The sequence below is a fragment of the Leiobunum rupestre genome, chromosome 6 (assembly GCF_980474605.1).
Source record: "Leiobunum rupestre chromosome 6, qqLeiRupe1.1.hap1, whole genome shotgun sequence".
In the NCBI taxonomy this organism is placed as follows: domain Eukaryota; kingdom Metazoa; phylum Arthropoda; class Arachnida; order Opiliones; family Sclerosomatidae; genus Leiobunum; species Leiobunum rupestre.
In genome coordinates, this window is record NC_143389.1 from 43,367,662 (window position 1) to 43,394,784 (window position 27,123).

The window sequence follows — 27,123 nt, forward strand, 5'->3', positions numbered from 1 at the left end:
TGCCTATTTTCCATAGCCACACGATCTAAATAAATTCTCCTTGGGATATTGTCGGCTTCTTTACGTCCACGAAATTTAAATAAAGGATGAAAAATGTTTCGTGGCTTTTGATTAACGAACTGCATTCGCAACGTGTTTTACTTTTTTCTTACGTGAATAGTGGAGAAACTACTATTATGGGTGTGTTTAATCAAGAACGTATTTATTTATGTTGAGGTGATCTTTGGGAGTCTAGATTTCCCCAGACACGAGAGGGGGGAAGGAAATACGTCCCCGGTGTGGCCTTCATTCGCGTCGGAAGACGTCGATTTTAGGCCTAAGCAGAGGCGTAGCGAGGGGGGGGCATGGGCGCCGACGGTCAGGGGGTGCCAAAGAGGCGCCTAAAGTATTAAAGCGGATATTGGAAACTTGAAAAAAATTTTATACATCAATTAAATTAATATTTATTTTGTTATTGATAATGATTAGGTTTCGTTTAAAAACAAGGAATTTTATGGCGGAAATTGGGGCCGGCGTAGGAGGGGGGGCGAAAAGTTTGGAGTTTGGCCCCTGGGCGCCAAATAACCTCACTACGCCACTGGGCCTAAGTCATCAAGCGACTTTTAAAGCCATTAGTTCAGGTTGCCGGGTTATGCCTCGTTCACATTACCCGCTTTTTGTCAGCTGACAAGCTACATGACTTCGTCAGGTCAGGGATTGGTCAGAGCAACGTTCGCACTTCCCGACTTAAGTCATGTTGCCCTAATCGACAAGAAATTAAATTAAAACAATTGCGCATGCGTAATATTTTGACGAGCAAGGGCGTACCATTTGAAAGCGTCTGCTATTTCAATTTTAAAAATTCATTGATTACGTTAAAAATGGAAGATTATAATAGGAAAATAGCGTTAATTTCCATTAACCTCATTGGATATCGCCTTTCTTGTTGTCGGGGTGACTTGAATCGGGTGCCTATCCGATTGAAGTCAGACCATTTAATTTGACAAAAAGAAGGTTCATATTGCCCGACTTGTCAGATTGACTAGTCAGGTGGGCCAGGTCAGCTGACACAAAGCGGGTAGTGTGAACGAGGCGTAACAATGCGTAGGATGGTGGTGTCAGCTCCCTAGACTAACAATCTCCTCAAAGTAGAAATTAATACATTATCGGTTTAATCTTTCATTTGTATGAATATTTTATATCTACACCGATGAAATAAAATCTAATGGTAAAATACGCGCGTAATAAAACGACCGCATTTTGATTTTTCTCGATGGAGAAGCGAAAATCCTTTGTAATTTTCCATTACAATAACGAGATAATTAGTTTGTAGGCGAATGTAACGGTGTTTCGGAGCCCTAATTGGTTCGATAAAGCCTGGAGTATCGGATGTTGTAGGTTTTAGCGAACAACGACCAAACAAAGCGAAAGATTGAGGTAGCGCGGGAGAGGGCCGCTCTTTCCCCGAATAACAAACTTTTAATTAAGGCCGGAAAGTGATTTAACATTCCCCAGGAAACCTCAAGCTAAGTACGGCTTGAACCACCCTTCAAATCCCCCTACCCCCGACCCGCTTTTCTTTCTACGCCGTTGAAACCAGCGCCCTCTTTCCTCTATTTCGGCCATTAGCATTCCTGGGATGGAATAGAGTACAATCTAAAGGATTAAATCCACGCTCCCAAAACATTCCAACCAGAAATGCCGCTGGAAAACGGTAAAAGATGGATTAAAGTTGGCCTCCGTCGCATCCAACGCGTCTAGAATCGATGTTTGGTCCAACTCACCCTACTCGCTTCAATCGTAAAAATATTTCGCTAGCCCGCCTAAAATGGTAATGAAAATATTAAAGTTTTTGGTTAATATGAAGCGTCTGATTTCATGATTCCCGGTAGATAATCTCCGCCTACATTTAGAGAGAGAGAGCCCGAGATCGTACCTTAGTGTCTCCCCCCTAACCGGGTGAAAGGAGGAAAGAGTAAACGAGGAAACGTAGAGGGGCGTGGTTTTTCTTCTCGGGAATCGCGTATTCTCTGTTCACCAGAAGGCCTTCATGGTTTATAAAAAACAATTACTATTACGATCGCCATTAACTAATTCTATATCAAATAGGTGAAAATGGCAAATAAAACCGCGCAAAGGAGGGTGTTTTTCGACCGATGGCAACCCTGTTTATGGGCCATATTCGGTCTCTGCTTTCCCCTGAATTAACCCACTTATTTTCCGTTCGATTTGCGCCAGGGAACTAAAAGCGTTTTTCGGGCCGAGCTCTTTTAAGTTTCCTATCGTTAATTCGCCAGGGTTACACCCGCATCCAACCCCGCTCGTCGCAGACTTTACCCCACATCCCCGCCTTTCGCGGAATAATAGGTTGACGTTACCCCGAATTTAATGGCGAAACGTTACTCCGGCGTGTACTTCCATCACATCGACGCTCGGCCAAAATTATAGATTCGAAGACGACCCCAACCCCAACCACCCCCTCCCATCTCCCAAAGCTATAAACGTTCCGGTATCCTCTTGAAGTAGATTAATTTGATTGATGGACTGAAGATTCTCGCTTCTAGATGGCGCACCGAACTTTTTACCCCGACCCTCTTCGTTCCCTTTTACCTATCGAAAAATTTAATGCACGTGCAAAAACTTTGTTGAACCTCTTTTTTTTGTTGTAATCGGAAATTTCCCGCAGCGAATATATTTTTTGCGGACGGGGAAAATTTCATCGTTTTTCTTTTTCGACATCCTCATTTGACTGCCTTGACCTCTATATAGATAAAATAGGACCTCCTACGCTTTTCGAGCGGAATAAACTATGGGTATTTTTATGAATTGATTTTTTCCTCTCTCCCAAAATCCTCCCACTATACCTTGTACCCGAAAACTTACTTATAATTAATATTTTTTATAAATTTTATTTTCTATAAAGTTATTGGTTCTGGGGATAGGGTTTTCTATTATATCTTTGACCCCTGGTATTATATCATATTTTGATTGGGTTCGCTATAAAGGGCTATATTTTATATATTAGTAGTTCAAAGACGTTACCGACAAGATGCGAGACGCCAGATATTTTTTATCTTCAGTTAAATTGAACTAGGGTCATCGATGGGTTACCATTGTGATTTCATTGAAAAATTAATTGCACGTTAGTGTAATAATTTCCAGTATGATTTTCAAAGAATATTTTAGGTACACTTGTGAAGAGTACATATAGTAGCAATTTAAACATACGCAAATCGCTAATGGCCGCGAATCGGCTTAAATTGGCGTTGAAAATATCTCTAATTTTGGCCCTGTCAAGCGTACAATTTGTGTATCACAAGATATTGACCTTTTTTCTAATTTTTTATGGATTCTATCTATAATTTTACCCGCAGGATAATGGGCGTAAAACTCTCTGCCTACATAATTGTAGACAATAATGCCAATTTATCAGACATGTCGAAATTTAATATCTTAATTTTTAAATTGCGCCAATTAATATATTTTTTCTCCACCCAAAAAATCCACAATCTCTCGTAAACAATCTCCAAAAGTTAGATTTTCCACTCGGGGATAATACTGCCCACGTTGTACGACGATACAATCTGTATAATTCCGCGTGTCCAAAACCGTGTTTATTGCGTTAAACCCGACAATCTTCCAAAATTACAAAATTGACGGTAGAAGCGTTTTTTAGGCCATCAAATCGTATCCTCTTCGAAACTTGAAAGGCCATAAAAATCGTTCACTTTCATTTTCCGAAAAAAAAAGCGGGCCTAGCGTATTATTATAACCCCCTCCTGCTAGAAAGCCCGAGAAATTTCGGCAATTTATCTAAATTTCCCGAAGGGTAACCTCGAAATCAAGTTGAAACGGTGAATTTACTTCTTAGTTTCCTTACCTTCCCCTAGATGGAAGCGCTAACGTTTAATTCACCGCCTTACTCGTTGTTTTTACCTGTATGACCTATTGACCCTTCCCACAGTAGGAACTGGCGGTTGGGTTCGTAGTTACCTCGTATTCGTAACGCTGACGTTCGCTCATCTCTACCGCCATTGCTTACGCTATCCGGTAACCATTGGGTTTAAATAGCCGGTACCTCTCTTAATTTGCGCGCGGGAAAATATTTCATTTTGGGAGCCCCTGCCCTTGAATAGGCCCGGCATAAGTCACGAGATTTTGTTTTTATCAGTGATCCCCCGTAGTATAGTTTTTTTGGTTCGGGCCCCATCTCAAATATAAGTTGTTTTTAACGGGCCCCCGTGTTTGAAGTCTGTAGATCTTTCCGGATAACTAACGATCCAATTAGTTTAGGTATAGATAATGCCGTTAGACCATTAATTTAATATTTTGTTAAGGTCAACTTTATTATTTTTGTACAAGTTTTAAGTTATTACCTTTGAACGTAAAGCGAGAAAGTGTAGGCCGTCGCTTTTTAACGATCCGAAGGTCAAGCTATTTCGTTTTTCCTCGCTAATTAGCCTTCGTTTCTATTTTCTTCAAATGAAAATAACTGTTTGCCCTCCCTCCGCCTCCCCTAAAAGCCTCGTTTTGTTTATTAGAATATTTTATAGCTCTTCTGTGTTTATAAATATAAAAATATAGGAAGTCTGGGAAAATGTTTTACGAGAATATTCGGATTTTATGGAGAACGGTAGATCAAAAATAGGTGAAATTTACGAGCGCCCCTTTAGAAATATCGCAACCTCGGCGCTCCGGTGTTCAGGAAGAAGCCGACATTTAGAGGAGTTGTGGAGTTTTTATTCCTTTCCGATTTCTTACGGTTGGCTAGGTATTCCTAATGGATGGAAATACTTGGCCAACCGAATAGGAAAAGCCCGGAATGGTCCGCGTGGTGGTTTAAATTGAATAGAACTTCCGGTGTCTCTCGTGATGGAATTTTTCTACATTTTTTTCTCTCGCTTTCTTTCCTCAACGCAGACTCCGCGCCACCTTCTAAGAGGAAACGGAAGCGCAAGAAGTCCAAGAAGGGCCACTTTAAGGGGAAATGGGAGAATAGCAGCGGAGGCGACGACGACGACGACAAGGGATGGAAGAATAATTATCGGGAGAAGACGACTTCCGGTCGGAAGCGCGGAAAGAGATCGACGTCCAACGAGCTCCATCTGGAGTTGATGTTGGTTACGGACAAGAAAATGCAAGAACTGTATGGCAGGACCCTGGAACGATACATTCTGACGCTCATGTCTACGGTAAGAAAACTACTATATTTCGCATCTTCCTACTGCACCGTGTAAAGAGTTATTGATAGTCTGGGAGAATATTGGGCTCGGGGGAACATATTCGAGAGTCAAAGTATTAGTTTTAAGTTAATAAGAAACCATCAATGAACTATAACGCTTAAAAGTAAGTTTATTATTTTAGGCTATACTTCAGACTAGTGCTCGGATTTCGATTAATTTTTATCCATGAATAAAATAAGCTCGGCGATATTTAAATAATATTTATTTAAATAACCAATAGTTGAATACAAATTGTAAAATGTTTAAACAATCGAAAGTTAATAAGCCTATTATTTAAATAAAACAAACAATTATTTAAATAAATTCCACTTTTATTCAAATAAATGCTTGGTTGCGTAAAAAACATAATTAAATAAGTTAAAATGATAATCTTTTTACCAAAGTTTTTTAAATAAATCGGAAAATTTGTGGATAATGAATAAACAATTCCGAGCACTACTTCAGACGTTCATATTGTACAAATACTTCATTCAAAGCATTCCAACTTCACGTAAAAATACATCGCAATTAACAACCTTTAAATAGCATTATTAATATTATAAAAACTAAACGGTAAAATAGCATACATTTAGTTAAATTTATCTGTAAATCTAGGTGCATAAACTTGTCCAAAATACGCTGTATTAATACAAACTTTTAAACTAAGCCTAAAGGTTTAAAACGGGAATAAAAGACAAACTTCGGAAATTGAAAGATTAGACGATGGCGTTATTTAATTTAAAAATCATTACTAATTAAAAATACAAAAATCCCTTAATAAGAAGCCGTTAAAAACACAATAGCTACCGTGGAAAGTAATTAACCTTTAGGGGTAATTAAGGTTGGGCGGCGTTAGACGGAGGGTGAAATCGAAGGAGAAAAGCTCCGTAATTAGGAATATTATACATTGTTTAGCAAATTTTAATGATCCCAAAATCCCCTCACTCGAGTAGCTTAATGGCTCTTGCGGGTGCAAAAAAAGGAGAGAAAAGGAAGGATAATAGCACCTCACACCGGCCGAAAGTGTTCTTACAGCCTCCTTCACCTCGCGCGCCAAATTGGTCAAAGTATATAGAAAACGTGATTTTAGTCTGAAATTTGAGACACGAAGTGCAAAAGCTGATCGGCGCGGAGAGAAATAAAAAGCAAAGAAAAACCCCTTTTTCCGCTAACAATCAAGTTGACCTTCTCTTGACCCCCGTAACTCTTTCTATTCGCCGCGAACGGTACATTATGGTATTCCAAATTATTTCCTGGTGTGGGATAATATATGAATAAGTCTGGGAAAGGGCGTTCGCTGGAGGTGAGGTACGTTGTTTTGAGGTAGCCGCGTGGCCTTTCTTCGAAATCGTATTATCCGCGGTACTCGGCGGACAGTACTAACGAGGTATGATACGTGTGCTTAAAAATCCATTATTCTTGAATTTATTTTCCAGCCGAATCCCTGACCGAGATAGCGCCTATTATCAGTTTTTTTTATTAAATTTATAAAATGGTTTATTGGTCGGCTTGCCTGATGCTTCTCAAGTCGCCCAATTGCGCGGGTTCATTTTTTAAATTAATAGTTGGTTAATTATTACCATAACATAATGAACTTCTACTAGTCCACGTAAACAGATCGAAATTGAATTGTGTTTTCTAGATCGAGGCGAAATTTTAAATTAATTTAAATTTATATTTTTTGGAAAGTAATTTAGTGATTAAGATCTAGTAAATTTCGTTTTTTTTTTAAGTTTGAGAAATAGTTTGGTCGTGATATTTAATGTATATTTAATTTTTTTAAACAAACATTAAAAAATTTACTGTTTCCATGTTACGTAGAATTGGGTGATGACTAATTTGATTTCGTCAGACGGTAATTTTAGTATAATTCGGCGGAATGTTTTGGGTGACTAACTGGCAACCCTTCCGTCTCGTCTTACCACTCACGTTTTGCGTGTTTTAATCATTAATGGGCGGCTTCGATCTCGGGCCTCGCCGCTTTTTTACGTACTAATCAATCTCATTGCTTCGTTATAATAGGATTTCGGCCCCCTCACCGCGCTTCGGACCCATATACTTAATCTACTCTAAAACGAGCGTCATCGGGTTCTTCGTTCAAATACGAAGGGGAAGGTTGGGTCTGCGCTTAGGAATTCCGTACTCGGGGCGATAAAATAACCTCGTGATCGTGACAAAAACCCGGTTAAGATAGTGTTTTTTTACTGGAGTGTATTTCTTTATATTAGCGCGGCTCGTGGAAATCGGCCCTTTTCTTCGGCTCGGGATGAAAGAGCTCGTTTGGCAAACGGAGGAAATTAGTTGTATAATGACAGGGACCCTTCCCGGCACGTATTCCATCCTTCAGGCTGCGGAGGAGATTAGTTTTCTTCTTTTATATCTCGTGTCTTATGGGGACTCACGCTTAGCGAGCCATCTAAGCGCGAGCTGGCTGCGTTATTCGTCTCGATAATAGGAGTGTCTCTTCTCGGAACCAAGCGGGGGTCTAATGGCTTCGGTCTCCTTGTTTGGGTGGCTGTCTACCGTTTCGTTTATTGGATTCGGAAATGCCAAACTTGTTGGTTGAAGTCAAACGGGGTTTTTTTTAAGTCATTCTAACGTCCTTCGACTAACTGCAGTGGGAAGGTATTTCTTGGAAATAGAACTAATCTATATTCTCCGCGTAGCTAACTCGGTTTGGTATATCCTACTTTTGTAAATTTAAATTGAATAGTAACATCGTGACTGTGAGGTATTTCAATATTCATTGAATTTTTGGGAAGGTGGTTTCGCAAAATAGAGGAATTTTGTAATTAGCGTTTTTCTTACTGTCCCGGATTGCTTCCGAGAAAACCTTAATGCGAAACGGTATCCGGCGCTATTTAATGTGGAAAACATTTGTAATATATTTCTATTTAACTGCCAAATCCTGGGGGGAAAACAAACAAACGTGTTATTCCAGAAAGGATAGTGTTGCAATTTTAAAGAAACCGCGTAGACATGGCCGCAAAACGTTACTAATTTAAAGTTTATCGGGATTAATCCAAAGGGCTTCGCGTCAACGTAGTCATTTCCATTCTATCTCTTATACGCCAATAATAACAATAATAAGAATAATTGAATCTATCTTTCCCATCCTTTGGATGGGCAGCGATTACTATGTATACTGAACCCCGCCGATACATCGACATGGACCGACTAATAACAGTCTTTTCTGTTGATGATTTTCTCTGGGCGAATATTATTCGGTCGGAAGACAGCGTCATTCGGGTCTCGGCCGAGTCATCATTCGTCGACGCTCTGTCATTACCGCTTCACTACCGCCGGAATATGGCAAAGTCACCTTTTTATTATACCCAGCCATATAATAGCCGACTCTTTTCTCATTTTCTTCCACGACGCGGAAAGAAAAAACCCATAACATACCCGCGTTTCCCGTTTCGAGAAACCGCGTAACGTAGGGTTCCCGTAGTTTCCAAGAGTATAAGGAAGTACGGTAAAGAGTCGCGAACAGCGGCGGTCCTGATTGCCCGTTCGTTTTAAAAAATGTTGGTGGGCCTGGGTCCTTAATAACCGCGTCGTATAGCTTTATTATCATCGTCTCCGGGGTAATTCGGCCCTGAGGGGGACCTTGACTCTATTAAAGGACATCATCGCGTACGCCGTATCGCGTTGTAGAGTATACCAGCTTTCGTTGAGTGACGGCCGCTCTTCAGTTATGCAAACAAGGAAATTAAACTGACTCACTGAATAAATAAAGGTTTTTTCTTTCTTGTCTTTGTTATTAGGCGGCTTTGGTGGAGTTTTTTTTTCGGAACAATGTTTTTAAACATTTCCTATAGCCTTTTCTTTCTTAAAATGTTTTACGTAATGGAGTGTGAATTGGCGGGGTAGTTGATGGTGTGGCGGGTCTTCGTATGTCCGTCTGTAGGTCAGTAGGGTATTACGAGTTTTAAACTCGTATTTCTACGTTTTATGGAAATAAACGCGACTATACGAGTTTATTTGAGGTAAATTTTAAATCACAGTTTTATGAATATTTTATACGCTTATTTAGTAAAAGATAAATATTGCGAATTTAACCTCTTTAGAATATCAATATTTCACGATCGTTTAAAACACCTTAAAATTTTCTCTCGTTCCGCGGACACGTTTTGTCGCCAGATTATTTCAAAATTACTGTTTACATTTTCGTTTACAGCGAAACGTTCTTTTAATGGCCGATTCACACTTGCGGTTTCGTTTGTACGCGTTAACGGGGATAGTAAATTTTTTCCAAAAATTATCGCTGCTTCTACTACTACTACTAAATATTTCGTTTGACATTCATGTAGATTATTATTTTCATTTAGCGTTGTTACACTCCGTGGAAACCTTTACTCTATATTCGCGGAACAACTGTAAAAATGTAGTCTCGTGCGAATAGGTCTCGGTGTGAAATTTCATACCACGGTCACGTACTCATTCGCCTTTTTGTCCCTTGAATACGTATGTTACATCTTTCAACGGCGTATACATAATCCAGGCTTTTATGTAATTACGAACGCGACTTTAATCTTATTTTTAAGTAAACACCGTTGGACGTTGGTGCTAAATTGCTTCGTTAATTTGTCCCTAGGTGGCGTACGTCTACAGGCATCCAAGCATCGGCAACGACATAAGCATCGCTTTGGTGAAACACTGGAGATTAACGGACGAAGAGGTAAATGGATCGTCCAGATAGAAAGTGGAAGCCCTAACTCCGGCGATAGCGACGTTACGGAGGTTACCGGCCAGTAGCGGATAAGACATTTTGTCGCCTTATCGGCTCGCACCGTGCTGCCCGGTAACCTTCGTCACGAGCAGGAACCAGAGACCATTTGTTCGCGTCGTTGTTTATTCGCTGCCTTTCCACTCTCTCCCCGCGAACAATAGAGTCACAACATCATCGAATCGACGGCCTCGAAGACTTTGACTAATTTCTGCAAGTGGCAAAGCAACGTCAACAAATTCGACGACAACGATCCCAATCACTTTGACGTCGCTATCTTGTTGACCAGGTATAAACGGTTCCCAATCGTATTGTTCGGGCTAACTCTTTATCTATAGGCTTACGACAACGTAAATTGAAAGCGCTTATACGCGGGGCCTACTATTTATCCACCTCCCTTTGTAGTCTAAACCTAATATTAGCGATTATAATTTATCTTTCGAACGTACGCGGAACATATGGTCTAGTTATGAGGAGGTCGTAGGTCAGAAGCTTAATGAAAAGTTATTATCAAAGTTGACTTTAGTGTTTTTTTGGTAATTGTTAGATAAACCCGTTACGACAATTTCACGAAGTAATAAAAATGAGGCACGCACTGCGTACGATATTATTTTCAGCCTCTAAATTTATCCCATTAAATTCGCTTGCTACGCGAGATATATTTAGTTTTTTTCGGTAATGAAAATTTTATCATCTTCAAAAGAGAGGAGACCTCGAATTTCGGGTACATTTAAGAAAGCTGTCTAACCATTAAGATCGTCTGCTTACTCGTCTAAAATACTGGAAACCCTATCAATTTACCCAATTCCCAATCTTTTTTTTTGTAAATATTTAATAGAAATGTCGTAAGACGCCCTCGTAAATTTAACGGAGCTTCCGAATGATCTTGTGGGAAATCTACATGACCGACTTTTTTATATTTTTTGAACGATAAAAACCCGTCTCCCCCCTATTAATAACCGTCTCAAGTATTACTTAAAACTGTTAAGAAAGGCTGGAGCCTTAAACGTTTCACTAATCCTGCCTTTGGTTCCAACACCCGATTAAGTTGAAAGTCGGGGTGACGAATTAAGCGTCGACGCGTTGGGCTGTTGTACAATGTTATTAACCGCTTTAATGTTTCTAATCTGCAATTAAATTTTCGGGGGGGGGGGGTACCCCGACAGTCGACACTCGCTGTTTTTCTGGTAATTCTTATTTTTTTCCTAATTTGTTATGGCCCGTGTCTCGTATCATTTAACTACACCTAATAGTCGTCGCGAATGAAACAGAAATGTTCGGTGACCCCTTGATGATACAGCGTGTACCATGATTCGTATCAGAAGCGACGTTCGGGCGCCTACTCTATCAAACGAAATGTATACTTTTCTAATCGTAATATTACGTTTCTCTTCGGTTGATAATGTGGCGCTATATTCGCTTTGAGAATCGCGATTATTATTATTTAACACATTTGTATGGACATTTTGTAGCCCCAAATATAAGTTTTTAATTATTTGGCCCCTGAAACGTTGTTTCTGATTCATACGCGTACACTATATTTTCATTAGAATTTCCTGTGTCCCCCGTTGAAACTGGTTGTATAAGCATTATAATACATTTAGTAAGACATTACCGTCACCTAGGGTGGGTCTTTTAGGAAAAGGTGACGATTAATCAACTCCATTAATGGAAGTAAAAAAATTAAAATTATTTCATCAGCGCCTTTATAATAGCCGCAAAATAAGTACAATACACCTTTAATTAAGACGCCATAATTACAAAATAATAGATATTACGTTTGAAAAATAATTACCGGTAGCTAGAGTATAGATTACGGTAGACCACTAATTAATAACCATTTCCTTTTAAAACGTAAAACCTGCTATTGAGAACGGAGGTGAAATTAATCTGAATAGTCCAAATAAACCAGAAATTCGAGCGACGCCATTTAATTCTCTTCCACGTACAGCGAACGTCGTTTCATTAATTAGCATAAATTGTAATTAAAAAATAAATTTCAAAAGCTAGGGGGGTGGCAGGAATTTTTCTTTCTTCCGTGAATTTTACGTAACGGACTTTTCTGAGACGTTTCAAGGGGTTCGAAATGAGTAAAACAGCGTTCGGGTTTATCTGAAATAGTTCGAGAAAATCCCGCCGTACTTCGCAAACTGTGGCGCTGTTGTCTCTAGACTAGGTTTATCCGAGGAAGTGTTTCAAAAATCCCTTTAACCTTCAACGGTTCCCCCGCCTTCATTTTTGTTAATTATGCTTTCAATTAAATAAAGAGAAAGGCGTCTTGCAAATTATTAATTCGTATACAAGACACGGTGGGAGGGGGGCTTAAATTAGAGCCGAGAGGGGGGGTCACTTGCACGAGACACGAGGCCAAAGGAATGTTAATGAATGGTTGTAGATATATATTTTGAAAATGTTCGTTGACCCAAAGGCTCGCGTAACTTCGAAGAAAAATGAAGCGCGAAAAATTGAAAAGCGTTCGTTACAACCAGAAGTAATACGAAAGAAGGCTCCGAAATTGATCTTAGTCGAATATAATTGTTCGAAGCTTTTTTTATTTTCCTTACATTCTTCCAACCGATACCAAACCTACCGGTTGGGTAAAGGAATGTATACTAAAAATAGAAAAAGAAGCCCTCCAAAACTAAATTTTTGCGGTATTTTTTTTATCTCGCTGTGTAGCATTCTTTCGATAGTTTTACCGGTACACGCGACACTGAAACGAATAGATTATTTTTGCCCCTAAGAAATTTTAAATGTCTCTCTAAGAAATTTATTTTAAGATACCCCTATTGTAATTTATTATTCCAAGAATGAGTTTGGGCAGATGTCGGCTTATAGTGTCTCGCGTATTTCGCTTCTGTATAAACGTAAAAGAAATAATTTGAAAATTCCTATTACGAAGGTCGTTTTTGCCTCTTTAATCTTGTCACAAAATTAGCGGCTATATAAATTTAACTTCCAATCTTTTAAATTTTTTGGGAAAGTACACGCGAGGATCGCGTAAATCGTCCACACCCAGCGCGCAACGTTAGTTAATTATTTTTCTTGCGAAAAAAACTTAAGAATCGTCGAAAGATATTCGCGCCCTCCCTCTTGGTTAATAACCCGTTCGTTACAAAACGATGTTTTTTAAGTAGCTTTTACTCGATATTTATTTCTTTAAGGAATTTTTACTTTGAAATTTTGCTAGAAAGTAACTCGGTGTCTTTAAACTTCCTAGTTGGTGTGTGTGTTTTGGTAAAGCTTGTTATACGCGTATCGTCGTAAAGATGTTTCCTCGCGATAATGAGTTCCTCCAGAAGTCCTCCGGATGAAGAGTATATATAAAGATGATGAAATGAATGAAAGGAAAAAGAAGAGGCAGAGATACTTCGGGTTTACTTTAAACTGTTCACTCTCGTTTATCTAAATACGGCGTCGGGGTTTTCGCGATGTTGAGGAGAAGAAGAGATGATGCGCCAGGAAACGGTCTCGCGCTTCGCTCCATCGCCGAGATCCCAGCACCTTAAAAGGTCAGGCAATCGAGTAATGGCCCTAACGGCCTTGCCAAGATCCTCCGGTATATCACTAAATGGCAGGAATGGCCCAGTCTTTCAAGGACGCCTCGACATCCTTCCAGGCGCGTCTTAAATCAGCATCCGCCTCTCGGAGAAAAACTCTATTTATATCGGGAAAGTGTTTATTAAGTAGCAATTTGATTGGTGCGCGAGGGTTGGAGAGGGTGTCAGTTACGTCTTGGTTGCGCTATGGAGGAGAAGCGGATGGTTTCAACCTTACCTGCCAAAGATGAACTGAATCATTCTGAAAATTAGAGTTCGGCGTTTGGATAAAAATTAACCACTTATTTTATTTTTATCCATAACCTACAATTATCCGAAAATATAAATTATTTTTTGCATGTTAAATCGTTATTTATCGATGGATAATATCCATAAATAAACAGTTAACCAAAATATTTACGATTAATCGAAATTTTGTCAGTTAATTTATCTGTTACGCAGAGCTCTACTGAAAATATGATTACGACCCTAGTAGACGCAACGACATAGTGTAAAGAAATGTCTTTACAGATGGATTCCACTACAACGTGACGAGAACCCGTATCTCCGTTGAAAAATATAGCAAAATGCACCATTTTTTATATCCGGACCCAGGTTTAACTTAAAAGCACAGTTCGGCTTCTTAGAAATGAATTTTAAAGGTTTTACCTGAGGCAAACGAAAACGTTTTTACGCAACCGAGATACCAAGAACCTATTTATGTAACTGAGAACGTTGCGTTATATGTTGCGGACTAAGTTTAAAAACATTTCCTTAACAATAAATGGAAATCAATCAACTATTTGCCATTTATTATGAATAAAAAATTAAATCCATTAATAAAGCATTTTATTTAAATTTTGATATAAAATTTAACTAATTGTTAAACGATCTTACGGACGAAATTAGGTGGCGCGATAAAATTTTAGAAACTGGAATGTTTCCGTTTGAGAGGAGCAGGGGCGTGCCAACGTTTTAACGAGAGCGGGGGCAAAAACAATATTAGAAGCACAACTTTGTTAAATAGGCTGTGTCCGAAAAATTGCTGAGAAATAAAAAAAAATACAAGGGGTCGCGTGTTTAGTCAACTTGTCAGGTTGACTATAATTGCGACACCGTAAAAAGTATAATAATAATAATAATATTATTATAATAAGTATAAGGAGTGGATTACAACAATGCGGAAAGTCTGCCCTGGAGAGGAGCTTAATTGCCGAGAATAATAGCGGGACTGGAAGGTAGACTCGAATGTTCTCAGTACCTAAATACGATCTTGATATAACGGTATATAAAGTGTCTCGGAAAAGTTTCCAAAAATTGTTTATATGTTAACCCCATAAACGAAAAGCGAGGAAGGACGGAAGGGAACCCGTATGTACTCTTCACTCGCTGAAATGTTTATAACCCGGTTTCTGGAACTTCCGCGAATCTGCACAAACTTAGGTTTTTTTCCAATTTCCCTTTTTGGTTCTACAGACACAACTCTACACTTTACTTCGCTTTTCTTCCTTTTTTTCATGTTTTTCAGTGAAAATATTTTGCTCTTTATTTCGTTCGCTTTGGCTCGGGGTAAACTTGGAAAACGTGCAATTTTTATAACGTACAAAAAAACACCTCTAATTTTAATAATTTGATGGAAAAGTTTCCCCTTAAATTAATAAATATTCCGGATTTGTCGGCTCTCTTTGAGTCGGTCGTATTTGCCGTGTATCCGGGTGCTAAAAACGCGCCGAAATCTACTTTTGAAACCCATATTTTTTTTGACGGAGCTTGAGTTGAGTTTAGGCGGTGGAGGTGAAGGTGGGAATTTAATTTGATGTTATATTATTGACTTTTTCGAACTTCCAACTTTTATAATAACGTTTTCACTCCGACTCGGGAGAAGTTCTTCTTGAAAAGTTGCCGAATATATAATTAGACGATTTAAACCCGGCCCTTAAAAGTTATTACCATTTTTGAGAGTTTATTTTATGATTTTTCCCCACCTATCGAGCGTAAATTGGAAAAACTTGGGTACACTTTACGCTACTAACGTTAGCTAATAAGACGCTTTTCTCCGGCTCTTCCCAGTTATAAATATGGGAAAATGTCCATCGTTTAAACCTATATTGTTGCGGGATTCGAGTTATGTAAACGTAGGTTGGTCGTTTATTCAAATTGAATTATAGTAGTTTAGAACAAATAATTTTAGGGAAAACAGACGTAAAATGGAATTAAATTTTGTATAGACTTCCAAGTACGCTCGTGTAAGAGCCGGAATTTTGCAATTACGAGCTAATTTTAGGAAAATATCTTTTAACGGTGGAAGAGAATATACAAGAATTCCAATTTACAATAGTGTTGTCCCGAATGTTCTCCGGAATCGTCTCGCGTAAATGTAATCCGATTCGTTTCTAATATCTGCAATCGTTATTTTATGAAGAGAAGACTTGTGCCGGTCTGTAGCGTCATGCGACGTCCTAGGTACGTTCCTTCGAAAGACGGTCAATTTATCGCTAACTGATGTCCGTAACGCGTGTTTGGTTTCCATTAGGGTTGGCTCAAAAGGGTTTGGTCTGCGACCATTCGCACAATTGCGCTATCGTCGAAGATAGCGGTTTGAACGCTGCCTTTACCATTATCCACGAATTGGGACATATGTAAGTAGCCGAGTTCGATCGTAAGGACACGTCGTTTAGCGTACATTAACTCGCCTAAACTCTTCGCGTTATTAGTTTGAGTATGCCTCACGACCACGACACGGACAAAGCGGGCGATTGCACGTCGCATCTGATGAGGCCTGGCTCCAATCTTCACGTCATGTCGCGCATGTTGGATTCTAACAGTAACTCTTGGAGCTGGTCAGCTTGTAGCCGACATCATTTCACTAATTTATTAGAGTACGTAATATATTAACGAGTAATTAGTCGTTTGTTTAAGCGCGTTTAATCAAACTCGATACGTTTAGTTCCGGTATGGGGTTTTGTCTGATGGACAAACCGACCGAGGACATGCTTTCCAAGGCTGGCGACGAGCTGTTTCCTGGAGAAATCTACGATTTAGACTCGCAGTGCTATCTCCAATTCGGACCAAATTTCCGAGCTTGTCGGAAAGACAATACGACGTGCGAGAGGTTATGGTGTAGTCGAGAGACGGATCATTTCACAACTTGCAAAACGCAACATACACCTTGGGCGGATGGCTCCAACTGCACTACTAACCACGTAATTGCGAAAACTAGTAATTAAGGTTGTTGATGTGATATATTTGGCGTAATTTTAGCTGATGCCCATGTGGTGTCAAAGGGGAAAATGCGTCCCAATCGACAAGAATCCGAAACCCCAAGACGGGTCCTGGGGTGAATGGAAGTCAGTCGGTGAATGTTCCAGGCCGTGCGGGGGTGGAATCAAAAAGTCTGTCCGAGAATGTGACAATCCTAAGTGAGTGTTTATTACCGTCATTTCCGAGGTCTTTCTTTAACGATCTTTCCGGGTTTATTCCTTCGTAGACCATCTAACAATGGACGATATTGTTTGGGTGTTCGAACGAGGTACTTCTCCTGCCATACGGAAGTAAGCGCGTTTACTAGTGCTTTTAAGCTAACGAACGAATTAACGGCTGACGCTAAAGTTGGTTACTCTCGCAGGATTGTTCTCCAGATGCTCTGGATTTCCGCGCGTTGCAGTGCGCCGAGTTCAACAGAGGCGGAAACGCACTCGGCCAGGGTTGGATTCCCGAAACCAGATATCGTAAGTGAATAACGCGATATTTTATTTTTCGACTAACTTTGAGAAACCTAATAAGTCACGCGAATAACGATTTACCTCGCGACTTGCGCTAACACCACTGCACTTTTGACCGCAGTTTCCCATTCTGAGATCTGCAAACTTTACTGTCGCCTAGGCAGCGAGGTTCGACGATTACGAGAGAAAGTAATCGACGGAACGCCTTGCGGATCCGAACTTGGCGCTTATAGCGTTTGCGTCAACGGCAACTGTATGGTAAGAGCGTCAACGCTCGGTAAGTTAGGTTGGAACGAATTCTCATTTTGAGCGTTTATTTCGAAGGAAACTGGTTGCGATAGAATTTTAGGCTCTACGAAGAAATACGACATCTGCGGCGTGTGCGGCGGTAACAATTCTACGTGTAAGGTCATCAGTGGTAGCTTCAACCAGGGTATTTACGGTAACTTCCGAGAGAGTACCTCTCAAAGTTCGAGATTTTTTTGACTCCTACTCTTCCTAGTAGGGTATAATAACGCGGTGATCATACCAGCCGGGGCAACGTACATAGACATCAAGCAATTTGGTTACCTTAACCGCCAAGACGACAATTACTTAGGTAAGAATAGCTGTCCGGGAAACGTCTTTTCACTGGTTTTTGAGACGCGTATCTTTTCTCTCTGCAGTGCTGACGGACCGACACGGCGCGAACATACTGAACGGAAACCACAACGTGACGATGACGAAGAAGTTGTTCTATTACGGAGACATCGTCGTTCAGTACACGGGAGCGGCGGTGGTGGTCGAACACATCAACATCACGAAGCCCATTCAGAACGAGCTCATTGTACAGGTTGGTGAGTGAGAATGAAATCACCTTATAAACATTCGTAGTGCCGATTTTTTTAAGTTTGTTAGCGCGTCAACCTTCCGATTCCGTTTGTTGGGGATAAACCGTTTAGTGAGGGGTTTTATCTCATTTACACTCATCACGTTTCATCTTCTTTGTCAATTTTTACCGGGGCAGGTTTTAGTCGTGGGAGAACCGAAACCTCCGGACGTTAGGTACCAATATACGATCCGCATTCAAGACGAGAACGAATTCGACTGGGAGTACGAGGCCAACTGGCAGCCTTGCAACCGGGTTTGCGGAGGGGAACAGTTTCGAGATCCTCATTGCGTCCGCAGAGTCGACAAACTCATAATGGACGAAAGTCATTGCCGCAAAGACAAGAAACTGCCCAGGAAGGCCCAAGCCTGCAATCTCAACTGCGAACTTCGGTATTTATTTTTTTACGAAACTATACTATAGTTACGCGAAGTTTTTATCGTTTGATACGTTTTTTAGGTGGCATCAACACGATATATCCCAATGTAGTTCTTTGTGCGGACCGGGCACTCGCAAAAGAATGATCATTTGCGCCAAAATATATCCCTATGTCAAACCGGAAGTTGCCCACCCGCTACCAGACGACGTCTGCTTGCGGCATCTGGGACCCAAACCCTCGGAAGTCGAAGAGTGCGAAGGCACCTGTACGCGTTCTCATTGGGACTACGGAGAATGGTCGCCGGTAAGCTCTGTCACGCGACCGGAAATCAGAACGACGATTAACGAGTCTCTTGCCTTTCACGACTGAAGTGTTCCAAATCGTGCGGAGGAGGGGAACAGTATCGTTCGGCGCATTGCGTCAACGACCAAAGCCACAATCACGAAGACAGTCATTGCGATCAAAGCAAGATGTTCACTTCGCGGCCGTGTAACGTCGGAGAGTGCCCCAGATGGGAGACGGACAGCTGGACCGAAGTGAGTGTTTCGCGATTAATCATCGAGTACGGCGGAATGGGCCTAAAAGACGCGGATTTCTTTTCTAGTGCTCCGTTTCGTGCGGCACCGGTGAACGCCAACGCCCTTATTCCTGTCAACACGGAGGGCTAAAAGTGGCCGATCACTTTTGCAACGCCACCCCGGTTCCTGATCATAAAGAGTCTTGCGTCGAGCGATCCGGCTGTAGATGGCAGCAAGGTCCTTGGAGTGAGGTAAATCCGTCTCGATTCTTCCGCGACACCGGGCGCTTGTTGTAGTTGTATTTTGCCGTAGTCGCGATTCGGTGTGAAACTAACCGGGGATAGTAACTGGGCTTAGATTAGACGGAGAAGAGGGAGCGGTGCGGGAGTTTCTAACACGCTTTAACCAAAATAAAATAATATTTTAATTTCCGTTAATTTGAATCCGGCCAGAAGCGGGGGAGATGAGTAACTCCTAACTGATGGTTCCTTCCCCCTTGTTGTCGCCAATATAGTGTTCTGTGACGTGCGGCGACGGTATACAGCGCCGCACAGTCCAGTGTCAGTCCGAAAAGGCTCAAGCCGTGAATAGTAGCTTGTGCGATCTTTCCGAGAAACCGTCTAGCGAAATCAGCTGCGGACGAACTCCCTGCTTCGCCGCCTCTCCTTCTCCGGTGCTCGTGCACACGACGATCACACCCAACGATCAAATTCTATCCGAAGTCGAATTGGCCAAATACTCCAAATACTTTCGCGATGCCTTGGTTTGGCGGACGGGACCCTTTGGAGAGGTTAGCTTATTGAAAAATTTACTACGCAATAACATTACTTAATAGCCAAATAAAACTCCGCGACCCGCACGCCGGGCTCTAGCTCCGTCTTTCTAACCGCGACCAACGTCGTTCTCGCTCTCGCTTTTGCCTTTTCAGTGTACTCGACCCTGCGGCGGTGGCGTCATGAGGCGTCAAGTGGTTTGTTCCAACGAGCGTCATCCCGAAGAGAGGCACGCTGACGAGATGTGCGGTAACAAACCCGCCGAGGAGAAGCCCTGCAACGAACACGCTTGCTCGACTTGGTACACCGGATCTTGGGAAAAGGTAACCTTTCAAGACGCCCACCAACGTCCACCAACTTATTATTTATCGTTTGCCCACTTAGTGTAGTAAAGATTGCGGTGCCGGTGTACAGATTCGGGTGGTCAAATGTACCGATCATCAGGGTCAAGCCGTGCCGGAGTTCCACTGCGAATCGAACCAGAAACCATCGACCAGCCAGAAATGTCACGGTCACGATTGCTACAGGTTTTCAACAGCCGTTCCCACAATACCAACCAGCGTCTATCGATGGCATACTGGTACTTGGAGTCAGGTAAGGACTATTTAAAACCGTAATTGCCTCTTTAGAATCGCATTTTTCGGGTTTGACCCCAAAGAAAATGTCTCAATTTTCTTTAACTCGCGTATCTCTCCGAGTAGCTGGTTCTCGTGTACGTGACGTGTGGCTGTCTTAATAAGACTTAGACTTAGCACTTCGGTAAATTTTGGTTTGGGGACGCCTTGTTGGCAAGGTTTTTTTTCTTTCAATTTAAGCGTGTGATTTATTTGGCGTTTAAAGATTCACCTTCGCGAAGGGGTTCGGATTTTCAAAGGTATTTGCGGTTCGTGATCTTAGAAAGTGCTCGTAGTCGAAAACCAATTAATCACAATTTTAACTGGAGTCGGTAATTAAAGAAGCTAGCGAAAGGAAAGTCGTGATAATTTTCTTCCTTATCGAACGGAATTTTTGCGGGGGAAAATTCACGCTTTGGGAATTAGTCTTTAATTATATTTCTTTTCGACGAAAATTTGTTTAAAAAAACATTTTTTCGGATAAGCAACCGGCGGAATGGCGCGGTTATCTTCGCCTATATTACCCGTAGTCCGTTATTATAAAAACACGGGCTAGTTTTAATGGGCAAATGTTTTAATATGTTTGACCTCGAAATGAGAAATCCATAAAAATAGCCCCCCTTCCTTTGCCTTTTGGCCCATAATGAGCGGGGTGGGATTAGTTTATGGCCTTCTCTGTTTTCGTTTCGTTCTTTCTAGCACTCTTTTTTTTCGAAGAAATTAAATTAGGAGCCAGCTACGAGCCTAGTCGGGGGCCGGCCTCGCGGGCCATCTGGCCATTGTAGCTCAATTATATCAGTTCATCCTTCTAATAGCTTTTCGGGTCACTTCTAATGAAAGCCGCTCCGACTCCCCATCATAGATCAAACCTTACTTTCTCCGCGCCCCGGTAAAGAACGTCGTATTTTTCGCGTATTAATCCACTTACTCTTCGCTAACCCAATTTAATTAGATTTATTTGATTCAATTTTAACGAAACCTTGATTATGTTTTTCTTCGGACCACTATATTATCAAACGGTGGTTTCCGCGATGATGTTAGTAAAATACTGCTTTGAAATTAAATGTCCTTCCGCATGTTTAGCCCTTTCTTTTTTATAATTCAATAAACAGTCCGTTCGAAGATCCCTTCCTTATTACGTCGGTATTCGAACGTACTTTTTTCTTTTTACAGTGTTGTAACGGATACTCGAGGAGGCAGGTCATTTGCATTGATCAAAACGAAACTTCGGTTCCAATCGGGCTTTGCGAGGGAGAACCACCGAAGAAGCGTAGTCCGTGCAAGGCCACTCTCTCCGACGCCAGATTGTGTCCCCGATGGGTTTTCCTCGACGAATGGAGTCGATGTCACGGAGCGTGCGGGAATAGCACGCAAACTCAATCCGTCGTTTGTCGAGTTGGTCAGTCCACCGTCGACGCCGATTCTTGCGATCTGCCCAAGCCAAAAGCGGTTGTCAGACCTTGTTTGCACAAACATTGCTCCTATCGTTGGGCCAGAAAGAAATGGAACAAAGTAAATGGTCGCTAGTTAAAAAATACAAAGTTAAAGCTCACTTTCCCGCATTACCCTACAGTGCAGTCCCACTTGCGGATCGGGAAACAGGTACAGGGAGGTGTTTTGTCAAGTGGCGGACGGCTCGAGGATCGACGACAAGTACTGCCGAGGAATCAAAAAGCCAAAAACTGAGAAGAAATGTCGATCTCAAACTTGCCCGTTCAACTGGATCACTGGACACTGGAGCGATGTAAATTTGATATTAATTAATTGCCACCCGTCTTCGAGAGACGCTAATGATTCGTGTCACGTAGTGTTCGCGATCTTGCGGACCCGGAATTCAAAGACGAACCGTCTCTTGCCACCGAGGGAACGCCTACGGCTGGGTGGACCCCGTGACCGTGCCTCAGCCCCAACTTCGAGGGAATCCCAATTCCGTCGAATGGTGTAACGTCACTGACAAACCTTCCGACATCCGCTCTTGCAATATGGGCAGTTGTTTCCGTAGCGTTAACGTCTGGAAGGCTGGACCTTGGCAACCGGTTGGTTTTGATTTTTCACGCTTTTTACGTTAAATTATAGACTTAATCGTAACGTTTATCAAATAGTGTAATGTTGAGTGTGGTCGCGGGCGGCAAAGCCGTCGGGTCAAGTGTTTGGACCGAAGGGGAAGGAAATTGAACAAAGACCAGTGCGACATTAGATTAAAACCCAAGAACAAACGACGTTGCGTTATGAGAACTTGTACGTTTGCGATTATTTATTTTGTTAATTTTATTAAAATTACGTCTTCACGTAACAGGTAATCCTGTAAGCTGCAAGGACATAAAGAAACTCAGAAACGTCAAAACGGACGGGGAATACACGCTAAATGTCAAGGGTAAAAACCTCAGAGTGTTCTGCAAAGACATGCACAAAAGCCACCCCCGAGAGTACATCACTCTCAACAGTGAAAGTGATAACTATTCTGTGGTCTATCGTAAAATGTAACTTGGAAATTTTTTACCAAGTCGAGAGAAACTTTTCCGAAAAATGTTTCATATGTTTTATTGTATTGTAGGAATTCGGTAACGTGCCATATTTCGAGATACCACAGGCCTTCGGACATGTGTGGTTGCCCAGACCAGTACCTCATAGAAGAGGGTAGAACCACATTCAGAAGAATCGCGATAAACATAACTTCCCTTCGAGTATATCGTATGTATTATTTTACATTTAGATCTTATTAACTGCGTATTTTATTAAACAATATATCTGCCCTACAGCTTATGACTTTACGTACAGTCACGGCTCTGAAATTCCTTATGGGCAGTCGAATTGCAGTCATCAGTACCGATGTCCTCAAAGCAAGTTCAGATTGAATTTGCAGGGTACAGGTTTAAAGATCGCCTCAGAGACGCGATGGATAAGTCAGGGTAGAAAAATGGCCATTCAAAGGATTCAAGTAATGTTTAGTAATTTGCATTTATCCAAATATTTCCCACTTAACCGAACATTTTACGGTACAGAATGGCCAAGTTGTTCAAGGAAAATGTGGCGGAGACTGTGGTGGTTGTATTCCAAATCCGGAAATAGGTTTAAGATTAGACATTACACCACCGTGACTATAATGGTAAGATAACTTTATTTTTTACTGTTAACTTTACTGTATATGAACCGAGGATATTGAAATTGGATACATTTTCCTTTAGAGAAAGCTAGTTAAATTGAAATTGAAATTGAAATTGACGTTCAGTTCCTTTGAATTTCCCGCGTAAAATTACAATGCTGCATTATGGGTATTTTCATGCCGCTCAGCGGCTCTCTATTTTGGAAAAAGATCCTAGGTGGTGATCAGGGCTGGACGTAAGGATATTTTTTTTAGTAGTCAGCCTGACTAGACTGAGCCTCCTATCTTAATTTATTTTTACTAGTGGGGGTAAAAAGGGGGGTATACAAATAATAAGGACAGCCATAATTTTTCTTTACCCGTCAGAATTAAAATAGGAGTTCATTATCACTTGAGTTACATGATGTTATTTTTTTAAATGGGATTAATGAATGCTGAATTTATATTATTCACCATTATTTATGAATATTTAGGTAAATTTTTCACTAGTCAAATTGACTAGTGAGCCCCCAAGATTTCGATCAATATTAGTAGTCAGAGCATTTTATTTTAGTAGTTAAATGCCGTGACTAGTGCCCTATGTCCAACCCTGGTGGTGATAGTAAAGCCACGGCCAACTTTGATCACGCGCTGTTCGCGCTACTACGGCCAACACATTCGTCGAAATTCCGCGAGCAAGGATTTTCCCCCTATAAACTGTACTATAATGTGTAGGAGGTCAGCGCGAAATTTGAAAACTGAGTCTCCTAAAGAAGATGTCTCCACATATCTCTGATATCTTCGGATAAATAACTTCTAATATAATTTATATCTCGAATAAAATTAATTTGTGTACATAAGGTCATTTATAGTCACAACTTTTGCTGATGTGCTTCTGGTAAAAACAGTATGAACAATGGGGACAACAATGGAACATTTCTGTGCGTTTCCTCGACAATTCTCTCTCTATATATATATACATATATCTCTCTCTAAAACAAAGGACCATCTCGAGATTTCCACAGTTATGATAATTTAATCGTTTTATTTGTGTACAACTTTTTACCAACGACCTTAACTCCTCGCAGCCAGGCACTGCCATTTCTTTTCGTTCATCTCATATGTAAATAACATTTTGCGTTGCCCTTTCACTCCGTAACACCCTCTCAGCCCAAAAAAAACCTTTTTGCGTTTTAATTTCTCTACGTACAACTCTGTTTTCGTTGCATCAACGTTCTTATATTAGTAAGTTTTTTTTAAATATTTATGTATGATAGCTCCAACTCTTTAAAAACCTCCATCCACGACATATTAGACAAATTATATATATTATTATAGAACAAGGGCTGAAAAATTCCCTTTTTTAGATTAAAGCATTCTGTTTTCAACTGAAAAAAACTAGAAAATTAGCTAAAATACAAGGAGACGCTTTAGTTTAATGAAACTTCCTCGCATCACCTGATAATATAACCTAAAGTAGAATTATATATAAATGTAATCAAACGGAGGGGGTTGGAATAACCAACGTCGCTACTTTTCTTATAGAGCAGTGTGCGATAAAAAATCAGGTGTAAAACAATATATTTAACCTGCTGCGCAGGTATGTTACGAATCTCCTACCCCAAATAATCTCCCACCCAAAGCTTAACTAGGCTTTTTTTTAAATGACAATTGAACCCAACGAATGTTTTTTCGTGCTTATACCCCACCAGTTATCCCAAAAAATAAACAGAGTTGATTTAAATTTATTTTGGGAATAATACTACGCGCTCGTTCCTAAGAGAATTTCGAAAGAAAATTTGAAACGTTTTAAACAGTACAGTGCGGTAAAATGTGTTTTTGGCCTGATCTACTAAAAAAAAATGAAAACAAAACCAGAACGATTGTGGGACTGGAAGTGAAATTGACATTTTAACAAAAATAGGCCAAAATAATAAAGCGTAATAAACGACATTAATGGCAAATCTATATATACGTTTATAAAACCGAAAATTGTGGATAATATTAAGATATGAACACTGAACAGTTTGGTTAATTAAAAAAAACAAAACGTGTGACCAATGGCCTATAACTAATTTTTAGAAATTTGGCTTATTATTTATGTTGAAAATATCAATTGGGGTTGAAAATTTTTGTAATTTGTTTCTTACAAAAACAACCTTGGTTAAAAAAAATTGTTGAAAAAAAGTTAGTTTTTTAATTGTTTAGGATTTTCTTATTTAATCATTGAAGTAAACAAATTTTGGTTCAATGTTGAGAAGGAATAATTTACTACTAAGTTAATTTAATAGACAAAAATCTTGTTTTCTTTTTGGTAGCTTTTTTATTTACTTTCAGCCAAAATTGTACCTTTGATAAAAGTTATTTTATTTCTTTAGTAACAAATATTTGTTTAATTTTCCTGTTTATTTTTTGACAAAGCTTATAGAAGTGTCCTAAGCTGTTATGATTTTAACACCGTTAATTTATTGCTATAGCTACAAATAAATTTTCTATCGAAATCAGTAAATCGTAATGGTTGTGAAAATAAAAAAGTCTATAGTTTGAAATAATTCTAATTTAAATGAACAAATTTTTTTCTACTGTATAGGTTCAAATGTAATAATAGATATAATTTTGGCTGAAGTCCTTAAATTATTTGAATAGAGCCCCTGAGTTAAAGCTGTTTAAATTTAGTTTCCAACAAAATTATTCTGTTTTCGATTGGTTATTTATCAAAATAATCAAACAGTAAAAAAATCGAATAAAATAATCGAAAACAATATTGAAAATTTTTGGGTGTAGTTTTTATGAACGTACTTTATCAACAAACTATGGAGGTTTTAACCGACCTTCGGGTTATTAAATAATATACATAAAAGCTTCAGCCCACTGAAGCAAATAATTCATTCGGATTTACGTTGGTTGTGTGGAATTTATTTTTCTGGCCACCAGAAATTGCTTAATTATTAGAGAAAAGGTTCAACCACCTATGACATGATTTAATTTATTCTGGATGTTAGATTTATACGGATTTTTTTCCCTTTTCCTCCTCCCATAGAAATATACATTGGCTGTATTGACTAGATTTAATTCTCCGAAAAACCTTAAAAGTTAATTCCAACCATTTTATATACTTTAACATTTTTTTCACCCTGCCATTAAACTGCCAATTATTGTTTATGAAAAATAAACTACAGTATTATATTCGCCTTCGTGTTAATTTTTATCGAGCCTAAATTATTTGTGAAATATTTTTTTTCTACTCGCTTATAATAAAAAACGCAGATTAACTTTTCGGCCCCACCCTCAAGATTACTGTTGGAACAGCAGTGGTGCAAAAATTAATAACAATGAAGAAAAACATTTTTTTATTGATGTGTCAAAGAACGTTTACTGTGTACGATATTTTTGATGTAAATAGTGTGTAAAAAAATAATTTCTTCGTAATGAAAAATATAATTGTTATTGGCTGCTTATGAAGTTCATTTCTTTGTATATTTTGTGGTTAATTCGACCTGAAATCGCAATCACTAGGTTTCAAAAATCCCGCCGTAGGGTTCACTATCAAGTAAATAGATGGCGCCAGTGTCTCTGCTGTAAATAATTTTGTTTATTTCGGTTTTTATGAACCATTTCGGTTAATCCTTGGTTAAAATGGGAAAACTAAATCACGTGACTACCATATCACAGCCAACTTCGATTCGGTAACTTCGTTT

The 27,123-nt window shown here is 39.9% G+C and overlaps 1 protein-coding gene across 5 annotated transcripts in view; it reads left to right on the forward strand.

Moving 5' to 3' along the window:
- LOC149941078 (A disintegrin and metalloproteinase with thrombospondin motifs 20-like) overlaps positions 1 to 26,883 on the forward strand; it is a 153,979-nt gene extending 127,096 nt beyond the window's left edge. For 2 of the 5 annotated variants that reach the window (XM_090180208.1, XM_090180212.1), the window contains 30 exons: positions 4,900 to 5,171; positions 9,799 to 9,882; positions 10,095 to 10,219; positions 15,892 to 15,932; positions 16,003 to 16,108; positions 16,184 to 16,348; positions 16,417 to 16,672; positions 16,731 to 16,888; positions 16,957 to 17,020; positions 17,095 to 17,197; positions 17,313 to 17,449; positions 17,516 to 17,633; positions 17,694 to 17,789; positions 17,857 to 18,023; positions 18,198 to 18,451; positions 18,519 to 18,741; positions 18,810 to 18,974; positions 19,043 to 19,207; positions 19,471 to 19,746; positions 19,885 to 20,052; positions 20,114 to 20,323; positions 21,517 to 21,855; positions 21,917 to 22,087; positions 22,152 to 22,379; positions 22,446 to 22,581; positions 22,640 to 22,823; positions 22,898 to 23,034; positions 23,103 to 23,281; positions 23,346 to 23,449; positions 24,287 to 26,883. In XM_090180208.1, the coding sequence (XP_090036334.1) occupies positions 4,900 to 5,171; positions 9,799 to 9,882; positions 10,095 to 10,219; positions 15,892 to 15,932; positions 16,003 to 16,108; positions 16,184 to 16,348; positions 16,417 to 16,672; positions 16,731 to 16,888; positions 16,957 to 17,020; positions 17,095 to 17,197; positions 17,313 to 17,449; positions 17,516 to 17,633; positions 17,694 to 17,789; positions 17,857 to 18,023; positions 18,198 to 18,451; positions 18,519 to 18,741; positions 18,810 to 18,974; positions 19,043 to 19,207; positions 19,471 to 19,746; positions 19,885 to 20,052; positions 20,114 to 20,323; positions 21,517 to 21,855; positions 21,917 to 22,087; positions 22,152 to 22,379; positions 22,446 to 22,581; positions 22,640 to 22,823; positions 22,898 to 23,034; positions 23,103 to 23,281; positions 23,346 to 23,441 (4,823 nt within the window). In that variant the 3' untranslated portion in view covers positions 23,442 to 23,449; positions 24,287 to 26,883. The remainder of the gene's footprint in view (positions 1 to 4,899; positions 5,172 to 9,798; positions 9,883 to 10,094; positions 10,220 to 15,891; positions 15,933 to 16,002; positions 16,109 to 16,183; positions 16,349 to 16,416; positions 16,673 to 16,730; positions 16,889 to 16,956; positions 17,021 to 17,094; positions 17,198 to 17,312; positions 17,450 to 17,515; positions 17,634 to 17,693; positions 17,790 to 17,856; positions 18,024 to 18,197; positions 18,452 to 18,518; positions 18,742 to 18,809; positions 18,975 to 19,042; positions 19,208 to 19,470; positions 19,747 to 19,884; positions 20,053 to 20,113; positions 20,324 to 21,516; positions 21,856 to 21,916; positions 22,088 to 22,151; positions 22,380 to 22,445; positions 22,582 to 22,639; positions 22,824 to 22,897; positions 23,035 to 23,102; positions 23,282 to 23,345; positions 23,450 to 24,286) is intronic. The other 3 variants (XM_090180209.1, XM_090180210.1, XM_090180211.1) reach the window with 3 other exon arrangements.
- The last annotated feature ends 240 nt before the right edge of the window (positions 26,884 to 27,123 follow it).